This window comes from Saccostrea echinata, unplaced genomic scaffold, assembly GCF_033153115.1.
Source record: "Saccostrea echinata isolate AGI-Se365-2 ecotype Australia unplaced genomic scaffold, CSIRO_AGI_Sech_v1 ptg000029l, whole genome shotgun sequence".
Classification (NCBI taxonomy): Eukaryota; Metazoa; Mollusca; class Bivalvia; order Ostreida; family Ostreidae; genus Saccostrea; species Saccostrea echinata.
The window spans coordinates 33,986,108-34,002,722 of NW_026889778.1; the positions used below are offsets into that span (position 1 = coordinate 33,986,108).

General features: G+C 32.1%; 2 protein-coding genes across 2 annotated transcripts; one reads left to right on the forward strand and one right to left on the reverse strand.

The window, feature by feature from the left end:
- The first annotated feature begins 550 nt into the window (after positions 1-550).
- Positions 551-6,833, forward strand: LOC133195222 (periostin-like). The gene is made up of 6 exons (XM_061331080.1): positions 551-747; positions 1,650-1,879; positions 3,077-3,272; positions 5,575-5,670; positions 6,322-6,438; positions 6,727-6,833. Exons 1-6 carry the CDS (start codon positions 576-578, stop codon positions 6,831-6,833), a joined length of 918 nt encoding a protein of 305 aa, XP_061187064.1. The 5' UTR covers positions 551-575.
- Positions 6,834-14,692: 7,859 nt separating this feature from the next.
- LOC133195223 (FMRFamide peptide receptor frpr-18-like) lies at positions 14,693-15,819 on the reverse strand. Its single transcript, XM_061331081.1, has one exon. The coding sequence runs from the start codon at positions 15,817-15,819 to the stop codon at positions 14,695-14,697; it is 1,125 nt and encodes a 374-aa protein (XP_061187065.1). The 3' UTR covers positions 14,693-14,694.
- Positions 15,820-16,615: the final 796 nt, after the last annotated feature.

A 16,615-nucleotide genomic window follows, 5' to 3' on the forward strand; every position in this document is an offset into this window, starting at 1 on the left:
TGACACCATTTTGAAGCATAAAAAAATCCCATATTTTCTTTTAATTATGTAATTTAGAAAGTCTTAAGGATGAAGTGATATTTTTGTCAAGTAAAGTTTTACTAATAAAAATTCTGATTTTATACAAATGTCTCTTCTATTCCCACTTCTGGAATTTTAACTAGAATACATGTACAATATGATGATATACGTGAAAAATATGTTATGGTTATTTGAACTTTTTTCCAAAATTTCAATTTGGTGGTCATTATTTTTGAATTCAGTCTACATGATCTATTGTGAAATACCGATCCCGATAATTTTCATAGTATATATATATATATATATATATATATATATATATATATATATATATATATATATATATATATATATATATAGTCAATAATTACAAAATGATAAAAAAAAATCCTTGTAACTAACATACTATTCCTGTATACTTAGTTTACGATGTGTAACAATTCATGAGATGAGATATACGAATTTTATCTGTGAATAATCCCCAGACATGCTCTACTTTCAGACGACTGATACTTGTTACACAAATTGAACTTGGTCTATAAATCTGTTCATTAATGTTACCCAAAACCTTTATTTTTTGTGCTGTGACATATTTGTCGTCTGTATGCTATGCTGAAGGACCACAATGGGACATTTATGATTTGCTTGATGTTCTTGGACTAAAAAGTTTTAACGGATTATTGGAAGCCACTGGATTCATGTACGAACTGTCGGATAACTCGTCTGGTTTGTTGCTATTTTCATCCCGTATTTTTTTTCTCGCACGAATAGAAATATCTTATTAATGTTGTTCTCTACAGACGTCCTTCTGTGACGATAATGGAATCCTAACAAAACAACAGGTTCACGAAGTCCTATGTATTTTTTCATGTTGAATAGAATTGACGAAGCTAAAGGTACAATACTTTTGTCGAATCTCTGTGATTATTCCTGATGGTATAAAAAATCATGATTTCTTGTCCGAGTGCATTTATAATTGGTGCATACGTGTAAGAGACTTTGGCACGCATACATTGGTGACAATGACAGACCTAAGGGTTATTTAGTCGCTTTCATGTAAACACGCATAAAAATCGATTCGACCTAACATGCAGCAAACTGTCTGAACGCTCTCAGTAATTTGTATCTTGTGTAATTTTGTATTAATTTGTAAACCGTCTACGTATGGGATGGACTTGCATATTATGCAATTTTTGCCCCCTCTCGTTACTTAATCTGGAAATCTTTAAATTGTAAGCGACCTTTTATATAAGTACTTGAATTTATTTTAAGCATTTATCAAAATTTAACTGAATTTTTTTCTTTAGACCAGAGTTGTTTGTAATATACATAACAAAGGATATAGGAATAAGTTTGTACTTCTTAGAAAAAGTAATTAAGTATTGTATTAACAGCACTTAAATGTACTACTTGAGCAGTTTTGTAATTGGACTTAACTGTATACATGGAATTTTATATCTAAACAATAAACAGGAAGTGCAAGCTGGACTGATTATACTGTATAAAATTCCATATCTACAGATAAACACAAAGAGATGGATATGATTTAAGAAAGAAATAATACAATTCTATTACTTCAGTTAATCTATAGAATACAAACACAATTACAAAGATATTTTGTCAACCAGGTCCATTCACGGTCTATGTGCCAAACGAGGACGCCTTCAGCAATCTTCCGCCTTCAGTAGTGAAGAAGCTCCAAAATGACGGAAACTGGCAACTGTTACATGACATCACTTCCTATCATATTACACGAGGGAATCTTTCTTTTGCCAACTGGACCAACAACAGGTTGATACCAACTTTGGAAGAGGGTTCTTCAATACGTTTGAATATCTACAATAATAAATCAGGGGAGGTTAGTTTAAGGTTCAGTAAGAGAGATAACTGGTAATGACATTTTCTGTTCAAATTTGGTCCGCAAGCTATGCTATAATTGTTTTTATTTTACCTTTGAAATACATTAGTTTTGGAAAATTGTAAGAGTAAACACATTTTCATAGGAGTGAGCAGAGAGTTTATGAACCTTAAGAATAACATTTAGAGAAAAGTTTACTGGAACAAAACTGTGAAAATAACTTGGAGTAGATTCAACTGGCTTACATAATGAATAAATTATAACGGAAACACAAAGGAAATTGTAAATGTATAGCAAAGGGAAATGTATTTGCTATTTAAGAATAGAGAAATCTTGAATTTTATAGTGTCAATAGCAATGTATCTGTTTAGAAAGCAACAAACTTTTAAAAATGATACAAAATTATGTACATGCTCCAATTTCTATGAAAGTAAACAACAGTCAACAAAATAGAACAAGACAATTCTAATTTTCTTCATGGAGTCATCAAATATTGAATTTATTTTACAGACTTCCTGATCATTTTTTAATTTAATAATCAGGAGAAAACACAAATGTTTTGGCAGAAGGAGTCTTCATGTGAAAAGATAAATACTGAAATATATAGGTAAATTTACAACCTTAAAAAAAGGAGCTCAAATAGAACTGATTTGTTTGAATTGTAATGCTTTAGATTTAACGCTGTAGAAAATTGCTTTACAAATGTTGTTCCATTGCTCGTTGGTAAGCAATGCATGATTAGGCAAGCAATGCATACATACTATTGAGATACCCAAAAATACTTAGCTAATGACACAACAGTACTTTTACGCTATGTTAATGCTTTTCAAACAAAAGAGATGCACGCCCTCATGAAAAACACAAGCTAAGTAAAATGGATATATTAAGTATAATATAGATATACAGATGCACCAGGTAGTAACTTTTCAAATGCTAAATTCCTTTAGTCAAGTTTCATTTGAATGAAATGAAGCTGCACTTATCTGAATGGATATTAATATCAATTTCAAGTTTTAGTATACATGCTTAATAAGCAATAGATATGGATTATTTATAGATGTATTATGAATATTACTTATGTAAACAAACCAGGAAGTGAGACATGAAATGGCTCTTGACGAGGAATACAAATTCATTCGAATGACAGCTTATCCTTACTAATTGGTTTAGAACAATGCTTTTTTTAAATATTGACAGCCATCTTTGATGTCAGCTTCCGGTGCCACCTTGATCAAGGCAGACCAAGTAGCTACAAACGGCATCGTCCAAGTCATAGACAAAGTACTCTATAACCTCCCCATCGATCTGGGATCAGATTACATCCAGGAAAATAGTAGAATGAGAAAACTAGCCATGCTCTTGAAGATCAGTGGCTATCAGGATAAGTTAGACAGTGCGTTTTGTAGAATTTCATCACTCGATATTTAGACGGATTTATAAAAAAATAGATGAATAAATAAATAAATATTTATCAAAAAGTAACTGTATTTCCTTGATACCCATATGATGAAGTTTTCCAAACGATCTTAACATTAATTAATCGCCAAAAAAAAAATGCAAAAAAAAACAAAACAAAACAAAACAAAAAACAAAAAACAAAACAAAACAAAACAAAACAAAACAAAAACAAAACAAAACAAAACAAACAAAATGCAAATAATATTAAAAAAGCGAAGATAACGAACAGTGATCTATCCCAACATTCTTAAAAACTATACAAGTTTGTGAACAGGGCATAAAACATGGATCCTAAAAAAAGCGGGGGTTTTGGAGGAGTAAGCATCCCTTGTCGACCGGTCAAACACGTCATTTTTGTTATTTGAGACCAATGTACTGATCATGATAGACAGAGTAACCCGCAGCTAAACTTATTATAAAACAATGACTTAGCAATTGGAAGGCACATTGGCAGACAAAATACGAATGAACGATAGATTGTATTTGTAAAGAAGGTCAATATAACGACCATAGAATTTTTCGAGATGCTGACTTTAAACGAGCTTGTAGTAACCCCCGTATCATCAACCTGTCTGTCAGTAGCCTGTTTCTGTTTAAGAGGTGATCGTATTCAGAGCTTGCTCCTGAGTATCAAATAAGTTCGGAGACGAGACGTTAATACCATATGCAGGTGATAGCGAAACATAAGAAAGGGAATTTAAAAAATAAACAAATCGTTATCTATAGGAATACCTCCAATGGAAATAAAAACCAGTATTATAGCTTTAAATATATCATTAATTATTTCTCGTCAGTTTAAAGTCAGCATTTCGAAAATTCTATGGTCCTTATAATGACTTGATAGCAAATATAACCCAGGATTGGGTCGTATTTTGGCTGACGTGTTTCAAACCAATTTGACTACGAAATAGCCTGTCTATACCTGATCAAAACGCATTGCTAACGGCTGGTGTAACTCACCGACAGGGGATGCTTACTCCTCCTGGGCACTAGAACTCACCTCTGGAATTTCCGGGGTCCGATGTTTTATGCCCTGTCCACAGATTTTTATTGCTTGTACATTTTTTGAGATCAATCACTGTTCGTTACCTTACCCTTATTCATTGTCCAAAGTCTACAAGAACCATTTTGAACACTATTCTATTTGTCAATGGCCCACTCTTTGTAATGGATGTTACTCCCAAACGAAAAATGTTCACTGGTAAACGGTTTCGGGCATTTTATATTTCCAGGTCAGTAAAAAAACTCCCTGAGTGTCGTTTGGTTGAAATATGTCTGCAAATTACTTTGTCACTACTTTACAATTGATGTGATTAATTCTTCTTAAGGACGACGGACCTAATTCGAAATCTCACGCCACTGCGCAGAAAACCGCGCATATGCCTTGAATCAAATTGACTTAATTATGTATTGCGAAAGATAAAAAAATATATACATTTTAAATTCTTTTAAAGATATTCAAACGTTTCCTCTCAATTAAAAAACATATTGTTAAATATTTCGATTTATATTCATTTGTTAATTTTATAATAAATGATTTATTTGGCCAAGGTATTTTCAATGAAAAATTTCCCCAAAATATGCCCTACACCTGAGTTTAACAAGCCCCTCTTAAAAATCTAAGCCAATGACCCATTTATTTTTTGGCATAATTTGCTGGTAAATTGTCGTGTTAACATTGTCCTTTATTATGAATAAAAATTCTATTGCAGAATTTTTTTTTCAATGATCAATCTTATACCCGATTTCCATTGCCAACTTTTGAAATGCTCCCCATTAAAAATCTACATCGATGACCATATGATTTTTTTTTTACTGATTTTAACTCACCAAAAGTCACTTTACCTCATATTAAAATTTGAATAAGAAATCTATTGCAGAAATGAATTAGGTCCGTCGTCGTTAAGGTCATTTTTTTTTTTTGAAGAGAATTCTATAGATTCCATTCATTGATCGATTTGAATTTTACTTATTTTTACACGTTCTTTGAAAATAATCATGCACTATTCCATATAAAACATATTTCTTACACGGTTACACTTTTTTTTTTTGCACATTTACATATTTAATTACACAGTTTATTAAGGAGACCTAGGCGTAAATCAATTTAATGAGGAGGAAAACTGATCTTGACCGTCAGAGTTTTATCTGGAAGTCTGGGGAACTAATGATTTTCATGTCTGTCCTTGTCACATTTTCACTATTGCTAGCCATATATATTTCTTTATTTTTTAAAGGACAGAACGTGACCCTTTTTCTTCCCTCAGACAGAGCATTTGTTGAAACAGGACTGAACTTTACAAAGATCCTCACAAATGTAACATTTATAGAAGGTAAAACCTTAGTTGGTTGTAATTTTATTGCCTATTTGAAATTTGAAGAAATACTTGGCATATTTATGTTAAAATCCCTCACTGTTAACTGTTAACTGTTCATAAATAAAGTTTCACATTTTTCTGATAGAAAAAGTCTGGTGGTAGTGTACCTTTAGACAAAACGAAAAAGAGCTGTTACAACGCAAAATGCAATAATAATGCAAAATGTAATGAACTGAGAAATTAACATTTTTTACGTTTTGCGTTAATGCGTTCTGTGTTGGCCTTAACTCAAAATGTAATAACGCAAAATATAATAATATCAGTGTATTCCATTTTGCGGTGTTATTAAATTTTTTGTCGTATTAAAGAATAAACAATTAATTTCAGAAACGTCTTTAATATTACATTGGATACAGGAACTGCCTGAGCATTTACATATTTTTTTTAAAAATGCCAACAGAACACATTAACCGACTTTATGTCTCCTTATATATATATTTATATATACATATATATATATATATATATATATAGAGAGAGAGAGAGAGAGAGAGAGAGAGAGAGAGAGAGAGAGAGAGAGAGAGAGAACAACAAAGATCTTTAATTTTATTGGCGATGCACAATTTTATATAGTTGTTAATACTGCTTTCAACTTTCGTTCATAAGCACTTTTTAGGAATCACACAGTGAATAATACAGTGTACACAAATGGCATGCGAATTCTTGATGGGGGATTCATTAAAAACAGTGTTGGATCACAGATCAATATCAAAGTTAATCAAGGTACATGTAATGTATAAATTGTGCAACTTGTGACACTTTCATGAATGTCAAAGTAAATATACAGGAGCAGATCAAATATTAATTTAGATCTAAAAATGAAAATTACTGTCTAGATGTTATATTTATTATTAGATGCATGCATAATCTGAAATAGTCACTTGAAAGATTATAATATGAATACCTGTAAGCATTCCAATGTTGGCTTTAAATGTGTGACAATTTTATATGGATTATGTCGTATACATGTATTAAGATTGTAAAAACTATTATTTTTCATTAACATTTAAGGTGTTTACGTAAATGGAGTTAAGATTGCCGAGGAAGACATACCGTTGAGGAATGGCGTGGTGCATATTGTAAATAAATTATTGTTTCCTGTTCGAGTCCAAAAATAGAATAAAGTTATGTTTGATAACTCAGTCTTTATCTTTATGTAAGATTGTTTGAAATGAAACATTCTTATTAATAAGACCTCGTATTTTGCCATTTAAATCAAAATAATTAACTCTTGAACAAGGCAAATAAAATTTGTCGCTTTGTTAAATGGCTCATTTGTAAATGTTCTTTGTGTGAGCTTCTCAGTCTTGCCTCACACGGGAACAAATACTACTGAAGCCATCGGACTAAATACTTATGCAAGAGTTTAAAATACAAGACAAAATGATATAGGAACTAGATGTGTCGCAACGCCACAAATGCCACAGTAGACAGCCAATATTTGAAATGCCATATTTAGTTTTAAATTTGTATTGGAACTTGACCTGTATTTTCTGGTAAAATACCTGCACAATGTATGCAATTTCAGCCTTATATATATCCCTTCAAAAGTTAGAGAGCTGAAGCTGAAGATATCTTATTTTTTTAAGTTCAAGAGGGATATATCTGTCAAAAATCATCGAACTATGACGATATTAATTCGAACTTGACCTGCGTGTTCCTATGACTTACCCATATGTCAAATTTGAGTTGAATGTGTGCAACTGTTGCCGAGAAAATGAACGGAAAGTCAGTGATGACAGAATGACGGAATGACAGGGTAACATTATAATTATGGCGGGGGCATAAAAAAAACAAAAGGAGAAAAAAAAAATGAAATTGAACGATAGATACATAAGCTAAAAGGACTTACTGCATCACTTGAGAAAAGCAGCATTGATGTTGGTGAAAATTTTAACTAGAAAGTCCGTCAGGTGAAGAAGGGCCTGCTACAGTATTCAATGAATTCTAAAGGATTACAAAAAACCGTAAAACTGGTTTATCTTAATATTCATGCAAAGTTTTTCAAAATTTTGCAACCCGACACGACTGAGGAACTCAAATTTTTACTATGGCCGATGAAAAGGAAAAAGTGGCTGACTCAAAAGCCATATTCCATTAGTTTTAAATGTTATGGAGAGTTCAAAAGACTTCCAGAGAAAACTGTATTTTGAAGACTAAGCTAAAATGACAATATGTGTTTCCCGAAAACGTGGTCAACTGGTTAAAGATATAGTGAAAGTTATTGATTTTACATTTTGCAGGTATGGTACCACAAAAGTATACCGCTGGGGGTGGGTGTGGGTGTGGGTGTGTTTATTTGTAAGAGATTGTTTAAAAATGTAAATTAGTGTTCAATAAAATGTTATTTATTTTGATTTAAGAAGAGAGAAAGTTTCATACTGATAAAGAAATAGCTAAGACTTTTCCATACACACCAAATATTATGATAAAAAAGAAAGTGGTATAAAAGTTGTTTGAAATAAGAGGAGTTTTTGAAAGAAAAAGATTACAAAGTATCCTTGTGACACATACTGTATATTCCTATTAATTATCGCGCAATATCGCAAGAAGAACCACTCCTGAAATAAATTTACTTGTTTTTATTTTTATGTCATATGTCAGTTTTGAATATTTTTAATATTCTCATCAACCAAAATTTGAATTACCATATCTACATTGGATTCCAAAACTTCATAAATATCCTTACAAACAAAGATACATAGCGGGTTCCAGTAAAGGTTCTACCAAGCCTCTTCCTTTACTCCTCACTAAGATATTAACAGTAGTGAAGGAGAAACTTCAAGAGTACTGTGCAACAATATATTCGAAAAGTGGTGTAAATCAGATGTAGATACTAAAAAATTCCAAGGAACTTTTGGAATATTTGAAATCACAAAATTTTACTATTATCAACAACACAAAACACTTAAGACTTTTCAACTTTATGTATAACTAATCCCCACGATAAATTAAAGTCCAGACTTTCTGACATCGTTGACAGCTGCTTTTTCAATAATGATGGAACTCGTAAATTTACTTTCCTTGTCATTGGTCATTTGCAAAATTACTTTGTTAAAAAACAATCTGATTGTACACACAAGTACTCTGAAGTTGACCTTAAAAAAGATGTTTGAGTTTCTGATTGACAATATCTGTGTGGTTTTTGGAAACCAGGTCTTCCAACAATCTATTGGAACTCCCATGGGTACCAATTGCGCCCAGCTATTAGCAGACCTATTTTTGTATTCATATGAAGCAGAATTTGTTCAAAATCTTTTACGTGAAAAGAAGAAGAAAACACTAAGTCTTGCTGTGGCCTTCAACTCGACATTTAGATACATCGACGACGTATTTTCAATTAACAATGGTTATTTCCATTCTTATGTTGATGCGATATATCCTGGTGAGCTTGGGGTAAAAGATACCACAGAGTCTGACATATCTGTTTCATATTTGGATATTTTATTAGAAAAAAACGTTAATGGTAATCTATCAACAAAGCTTTATGATAAAGGTGATGACTTTCACTTTTCAATCGTCAACTTCCCTTACTTATGCAGCAATATACTCTTATCACCTGCATACGGGTTTTATATCTCTCTTGATTCGATACGCCAGATCATGCTCTACGTATGAACAATTTCTAAAACGAGGTAAGTTATTGACAAACAATGAAGATGATGAAACAAGAATATCAGCAGCCTCATTTAAAGTCATCAATTCGTAAGTTCTAATGACCTTGTCAGCAAATACAATCTATCATTAAGAAAAATTCTGACTGACTTTTTTCATACTAATTGTTAGGCCATTATTTACACACTGAATTGTCGACGGATTTTCCCACTATTTCCCGATCATGAAAGGGAGCACACGGCGGGTGTAACCGGTCGGCAGGGGATACTCACTCCTCCATGGCACCTATCCCACCTCTGATGTCTTATAGGTGCGTTATTGCTCTGCTCTTATTTTGTAATGTTTAATAAACTTTTGAGCTCGAATACTGTTTGTTATCTCCAAATATTTCATGGCATAAAATCTCCTGATCAACCGTCCACTCGAGAATTATTGTTCTCACGATTTAACGTCAAAGAGTCATTTCGCTATATAAAATACTAGCGAGGAATAAGGATTCTACAGTGTGCACACATTTAGACATTTAGTGGATGTCAATATGACCGAGTATTTATCTGTTATAGTGAACTAGAAAATTATCATTTTGATATTCTTTGAAAATCATTTCAGGAAATCATACATACGGACATTTAAAAAAAAACGTTAACGGAATTATGTAAAGCACATTTAATATCTTGTGAATGGTGGAATACTTACATCATTATGTTTATCATAATGCTAAAAGTGTGAGTGGGCGATTACTTTCATTATGTCATGATTTTTTTAAGTATGTTTGATTTTAAAGTTCTAATGAAATGTGATCATCTTCAAATCTTGGATTATATAATTATATGCATAGGTGAAGTAACTAAGAATGTGATAAAAAAAAAAAAAGAAAAAGTAAGGCTTTTAATAAATTCAGGAAAAAATAACTTTGAAGAAGCCTTTCATATATTCAAATCCAAAAAAGGTTCGTCGAAGAACGTATTTAGAGAACAGTGATTTGATTATTCAAGTGTACTTTAAAATTTTGTGAAATTTGAAATTACCAAATCAATTAATTATAAAGAACAATTTTTTTAAAAAAGATATTATATTTATTTTTTGTCAAGTTAATTGCACTTTTGGGAAGAAGTATGAAAGTTCAATCAGAAAAAAAAAGTTAATAATTGACACCATAACCTTGAAAGATATGGTAAGAATAAGAACCGATAAAGAACTTTTTGCATGGTACTTAACTGATACTTATGATATCCCCTTTTAGAGACACCAGGTTGACTTTTTATTGGATGATTCATAAAACTGAACGACATACAGATATTCCTTCACACCCATATTCCTTATAGTTAATCAAAGATAATATCATTGATTTGTCACTGAAATAAAATGTCAAAGCAAAATTTTATGGGTGCATTTTTCTAAAAGTATGATATTAATTTTTCATTTGATTCAAAATTTACAACATGATAAAGATATGAAAACTGTGACATTTGATGCCTGGATATTTTTACTATTAGATATTTTAATTACAGGATCCATATACATGTATTTATTTACTATCTATACAATTTTCGGTTATTTCTTAAGTTTATATGATTGCATTCAACCTATTATCTATATGTGTAAATGCATTTAATTTAACATGTGGGTTAACGATTTCATCTAAAGTGTGATAATAAAACAGTGAACTTTGAACCAGTAAATAACAATGAAGGTGATTTGATCGAGCACTGACTCGATTTGTCACTCACTCTGATCGAATTTGTAGAAAAGTAGTATTACTGTTTCATACACCTCTCTAGAATGCTACACCGAAATGTTGACGACCGTTAGTTCATTTTTTTTCCCATTTAAACCCATGTAGTCGATCTTTGTAAACACACAGAGCATTTTATATATTTTGATAATGATTTGTCGTTATATTCTGTATTTTCAAGCCTGACAAGGTAATGATATCAGACCAAAGCATGAACTTGATGTCCTAATTGAATCATAATTACAACATATTGTATAATTAATCAAAATATTACTTGAGTAAATTTTGATCAAAGTCACATGTAAAGTTACATTTGTAGATCTGAGCAGACAAGATTTAGAAATAAATTCGGTAAGGAAAGAAAAAAAATCTATATCAGGTGTACAGACGAATAATGACCCCCGTAGAATAATGACTGGCGACATTTTTCAACCCTCGGTCATTATTCGACGTCGAAGAATGATCATTTTGGCTGTTGACAAAGTGGCATTACCCTTAAAATCTGCACACCCTACGTGAAGATACGTTGCTCTCATTGACTCTTGCGAATAAAATTATCTGTCTTTTATGATAAATTGGCAACATTAATTGACTTCAATCAACACTATGTGGAAATGCTTCCATTTTGATTTGACAAATGTATCATTGTTTTTATCAAGATTAAAAAAAAACCCATTTCCCATATAAATTCCAGATAAAGAGAGAGAGAGAGAAAGAGAGAGAGAGAGAGAGATTTATAATTTCTATCCACCGGTTAATCAAGTTGCATTTGAGTGGATGTAATTTTAAGTCAGTGATTTTAACAGTGTTAATACATGTAATTTTCGGACATATAACAAAGGAATCTAACAATTTGAACTAGAAAACTTGCGTGGCGTTTTAGATACTTTTGGAACATTTTCATTAAAACCGAAAAACAAACATAAATTAACTATACGTTGTATATATGGCAAACAAAAGTGGAGGTGCAAGCAAATAAGCCCAATCTGCAAGTTTAACTTCCAAGAAACCACAGAAATGGCAAAGGAGTCAATAAAAAAAAAAAAAAAAACTAGATTACGAAGATATCTCTATCTTGTTCTCAAAGTGCAGTTATTCCATGTGCTTATACATTTACTAAATTTGATTTTCTATATGATCTCTTTTATCAGAGGAATAATAAATCTTGTATAAAGAAGTAACATTAAATCTGTCCGAACTAATATGTAACTCGATAATTTTTCCAAGCTAATATCTAGTTCTTCCGAACAGTTCGAATAAAAAAAAAATTTACTTTCTTCCAAGTGTATTCCGAACGAAGAACAAATTTGTCAGAACTATAATTTTATTTGTCATATATCAAATTCGTCCGAACAAATATGTATTTTCTCTGGGCTTCAACGGCACCATACTATAATATTATATTCCGTATTTATAAAAGTTATGGACTTTTGTTCTGATAAAGATATTAAAATTCTAAAATTTCCAAATGTATTACCTCACAAAATTTTTCAAAAATAGTAAACATAAATATATCTTGTAACAAGGTCAGTATATTGACCACAGAATTTTTGAAATGCTGACTTTGATTGATACTGTTGGAAGTTTTGTTACATCATCTAATTTGTCAGCATCCTACCTGTGTTTAAAATCGTACTCAGGGCATGCTCTAGGGTACCGAATAAGTTTGGAGACTTTAACGCAATATGCAGGCTATAGGTGAAATATGAAGGTAACGAACAGTAATAAAGCGCAAAAGTCTCTTAGAACATAACATGGGAGCAGAGAAAAATTTGCAAAATGTTGACTTTAAACAAGAATGTTTTTATCCTTGTATCATCAACTTATTTGTCAAAGGCTTGCCTCATTGTATGTAGAACATGACCCCCGTAGAATGATATGCAGGGTATAGTATATTTTCGTATTGAATCAACTGGGAGACATAAACTCTATATGCAAATGATAAAGGTGTATTGCTGCATAAATAAGGAAAGTTGTCAATAGAAAAGCTGAAGTCATTAAGTTAATCATAATTGTTTTGTTAGTTTGCCATAAGCGTCTTTCTTCAGTGAAATATAGAAATAGAAATAATATATCTAAACATTTATATCAAAATAGGAATAATAGATCTAAACACATGTACAGTACCAAACAGACCCAACCTGACACCCAAGCAGTCCCCGGAACTGCTCTGGGACCGCTGTGGGACTGCTTTAGCAGTCTCAGAGAGCAGTCCCCGGGATTGCTCTGGGTCTGCATTCTGTCAGGTTTGGTCTGATTGGTACTGCAATGCCGTTATATGACATTTATATTGCGTGATCGTCCAATATTCATCGAACTTGCACAAGTATTAAACGTTAAGACCCAAACCTTGTCATCAAACATCTCTTTTAAACTTTCCAATCGTAGGGGTTTGGGTCATTTTTCAACGTGGAACAATTTTTTATAGATTGAGAAATTACATTTTTTTCTACAGCTTGGGGGTCATTTGTCGATATTAAAAAAATGAGAAAAATGGTCGTTATTATTCGTTTTTACACGGATGCTGATCATTCAGCAAGGTTCACATTCTTGTATGTCACTTGTGGTCATTTCGAGGTCTTTCAATTATATCACATTTATCAAATATTCATGAAATATCGTTTACTGACATGTTCATGTAATGCATGATTTCTTCTGAATATGTCGAAGTGACTCCGAAGATCAATTCTTAACATTTACAAACCATATACTTATCTTCAATGATTAAGTAGAAAGAGAGTGGCATTTAATTTGAAACGGATCGTGTATCATGTGATGTTTAAAATCAAGCATTACCTTTACCCTGATGAATGAGGAAGATAGGATAGCGCGCGGAAGCCTAGTGATGGGACGCTCGCTTTTTGATCGGAAGGTCCGATTTCGGTTCTCATTCCCATCGCCGTGTCAAATCATAGGACTGAAAGATAGTGACTGTTCCTTCGCCAAGCACCCGGCATTAGAAGTAAAAGTCACGGGTCTTTTGGATAAAACTTTAAAAACCGAGGTCCCATGCCACGGTAGAACACGATAAAGATCCCCCACAGCTGTAGCCGTATGGTCATGCGTAGGTCAAAATTTATTGCACCTCCCCTAAAAAACAGGTGAGTTCTCCGCAGTAAAAAATTCTTGAATGGCTTGATAAACAACATACAATCAATCAATTGGTTGTTGATTTAAAACTGTTACCTTCTTTCAAAAAGAGGGGAAAAACTTTATATTCTCTTTTACGTTTCAGCTGTAAGAAATTTTAATTGGCAAACACAATTTTTGTGATGTGTTGGCACACTTGATATGGCAAAAGTGCAATAGATTTTATTATAGGACTATACTCTATTCCTAACTTTTTCGATAATTTCCAATCTATCCAATCACAGACCCCTTACATCTGGAATCAAGTAAGTCCATGATTAAAGTTGCAAAGAACTCGGCAATAAAAAAATATTGTTTATATAAAATTGTACACATATACATAGTAATGAATGAATTCAAAAAAGTTCAAAGATCATTTTGAAAATTTCTTTCATAATATTACGGGTAAAATTAAATAGAGATTAAACAAAAACACAATTATTAACATTTGTGTTAGCCAATTACAAATAGTAAATATTCTCTATAAGTCCACGTGAAATTCATACCCAACTTCTCAAGGTAACAGTTCGTTCTAGGTATTCCATTCTGTCGCTACACCCACTTTTCCATTTAAGTGACTCGTACATAAATGTTAATGATCTTTGGAAATGTTTTCCATAAAATGCGTAAAGAAAAAAGTTCATACTAAAACTGAAGTAGTAGAGAATTTGAGAAATCTCCTGTATCAGATGCTGTGTCATGCTGATATTAAACAATGATGCAGATATTAAACTTGAAAGTTTAAATACATGACTTGGTAGGTTGAGAACTAGGAAAGTTGTGGATACAAGAAGCAATGTCCTGGTCACTCGCATCTGTTGCTTTGAACGCATTGTCCTAAGCTTGACACTTTTGGCATCCCTAGGGGACAAGCATGCTTTTCGTTTCTCTTGAAATTTTACCGCCGTCCAGGCTACTCGAATGTTCATGTAACAGATCAATATGAACGGAATCATCATTGTTAAAAAGGTATCTAGCCATGTGAAGAAATTCAAAAAATTTACATATCTTGTGTCAATTGTACATCGAGCGATTCCTTTCGAAGCAAACACTTTGATGTCTGTAGTCCAAAGCGAAAAATTGTAAAGAAGCAATGATATCACAAGAAGTGTGAGAACAGTTATTCGCTCACGGACCTGGGTACAGAATAATTTAGCATGCAAAGGATGACAAATTGCTACGTAGCGTTCAAGTGTAAATCCCACGACGAACCAGACAGAGAGAAAGCTAGATATATACGTTAGGTATGCAATGATTTGGCAAATTCCTACCGAAGACAAAACATTTTTCATGGCTCCGTCAAACCAAGTGAGGAATAAGCATCCCAGGAAAATATTATCCACACAGGCCAGAGCAAATAGAAATGTTGAAGACGAAGATTTTCGCAGCGAGTTTGATGCAAAAATCAACATCGATACAAAATTTCCGAAAACTCCGACAATGACTATAAGAGGGATACAGATATTTCTCATGGTTTTTATGCTGTAAACGAAAGAGTCTTCAGCTTCCACGTGTTCTTGTATCAGTGAGGATTCATTCGGAAGCGGTTTACCCAAAAACATTTTGTAATGACCATTTGGATAAGTGGAAGCATTCAGAATTAGAAGATGATTCATCTCATCCATCTGAAATAAGTATCATATTACATCTAAATAAAATAAGACATGGTCTATAAATGTTAAACACATATCTAAAAAATAGGATTTGTTATCTTTTTATTCTAAAATTAAGAACTAAAAAGATAGATATAATTGGATACTTTAGAAAAAATTATACCTGTGTGCATAGTAAGTAATAATAATTTACCTAGTGTCGCACTTGCTTCTTAATAATTTTCCTTACCATAAGTGTAGCCTCAAATAATCTAAAGTAAATTAATTAAAAAAGACCACAAAAAATATATATTGATTTAGAAAGAACAACTTACCTGTTGCAAAGAGAGCCTGACTGAGAATATCACCTAATCCGTGTTCTTGCTTTTTATCGATGAAAGAGAACACGTGAAGTCGAAGCGTTATATCACCGGGCTACCTAACCAATGATATGAAAGCCTATTATTCTTTGTAACTTTTATTTGAGATTCATTGATTTAAAACTCATCTGAGACTTTTCAATATTTGCGACCAAGCCTAACAAAAATTTACTATAGTTAATCTTAGTAAATACTATGAAACTTTACTCTAGAATTTTTTTGTGATTTCAATACTAAAACTCTCTCAAATTCGATAACAGCGATGTATAATTTTGATATAATATGTGAATAGACAAGTAATAGTTCCATTTTATATAGAATATGTGCATGTATGAATCGGAGAACCTAAAATATAACAATATGAAGTCTATAGTAATTTTTTTTATTTACTTTATTAAAAACGTGATAGTCGTGATATTCTAGGATATTTCTGGCACGAGCTTAAAAAC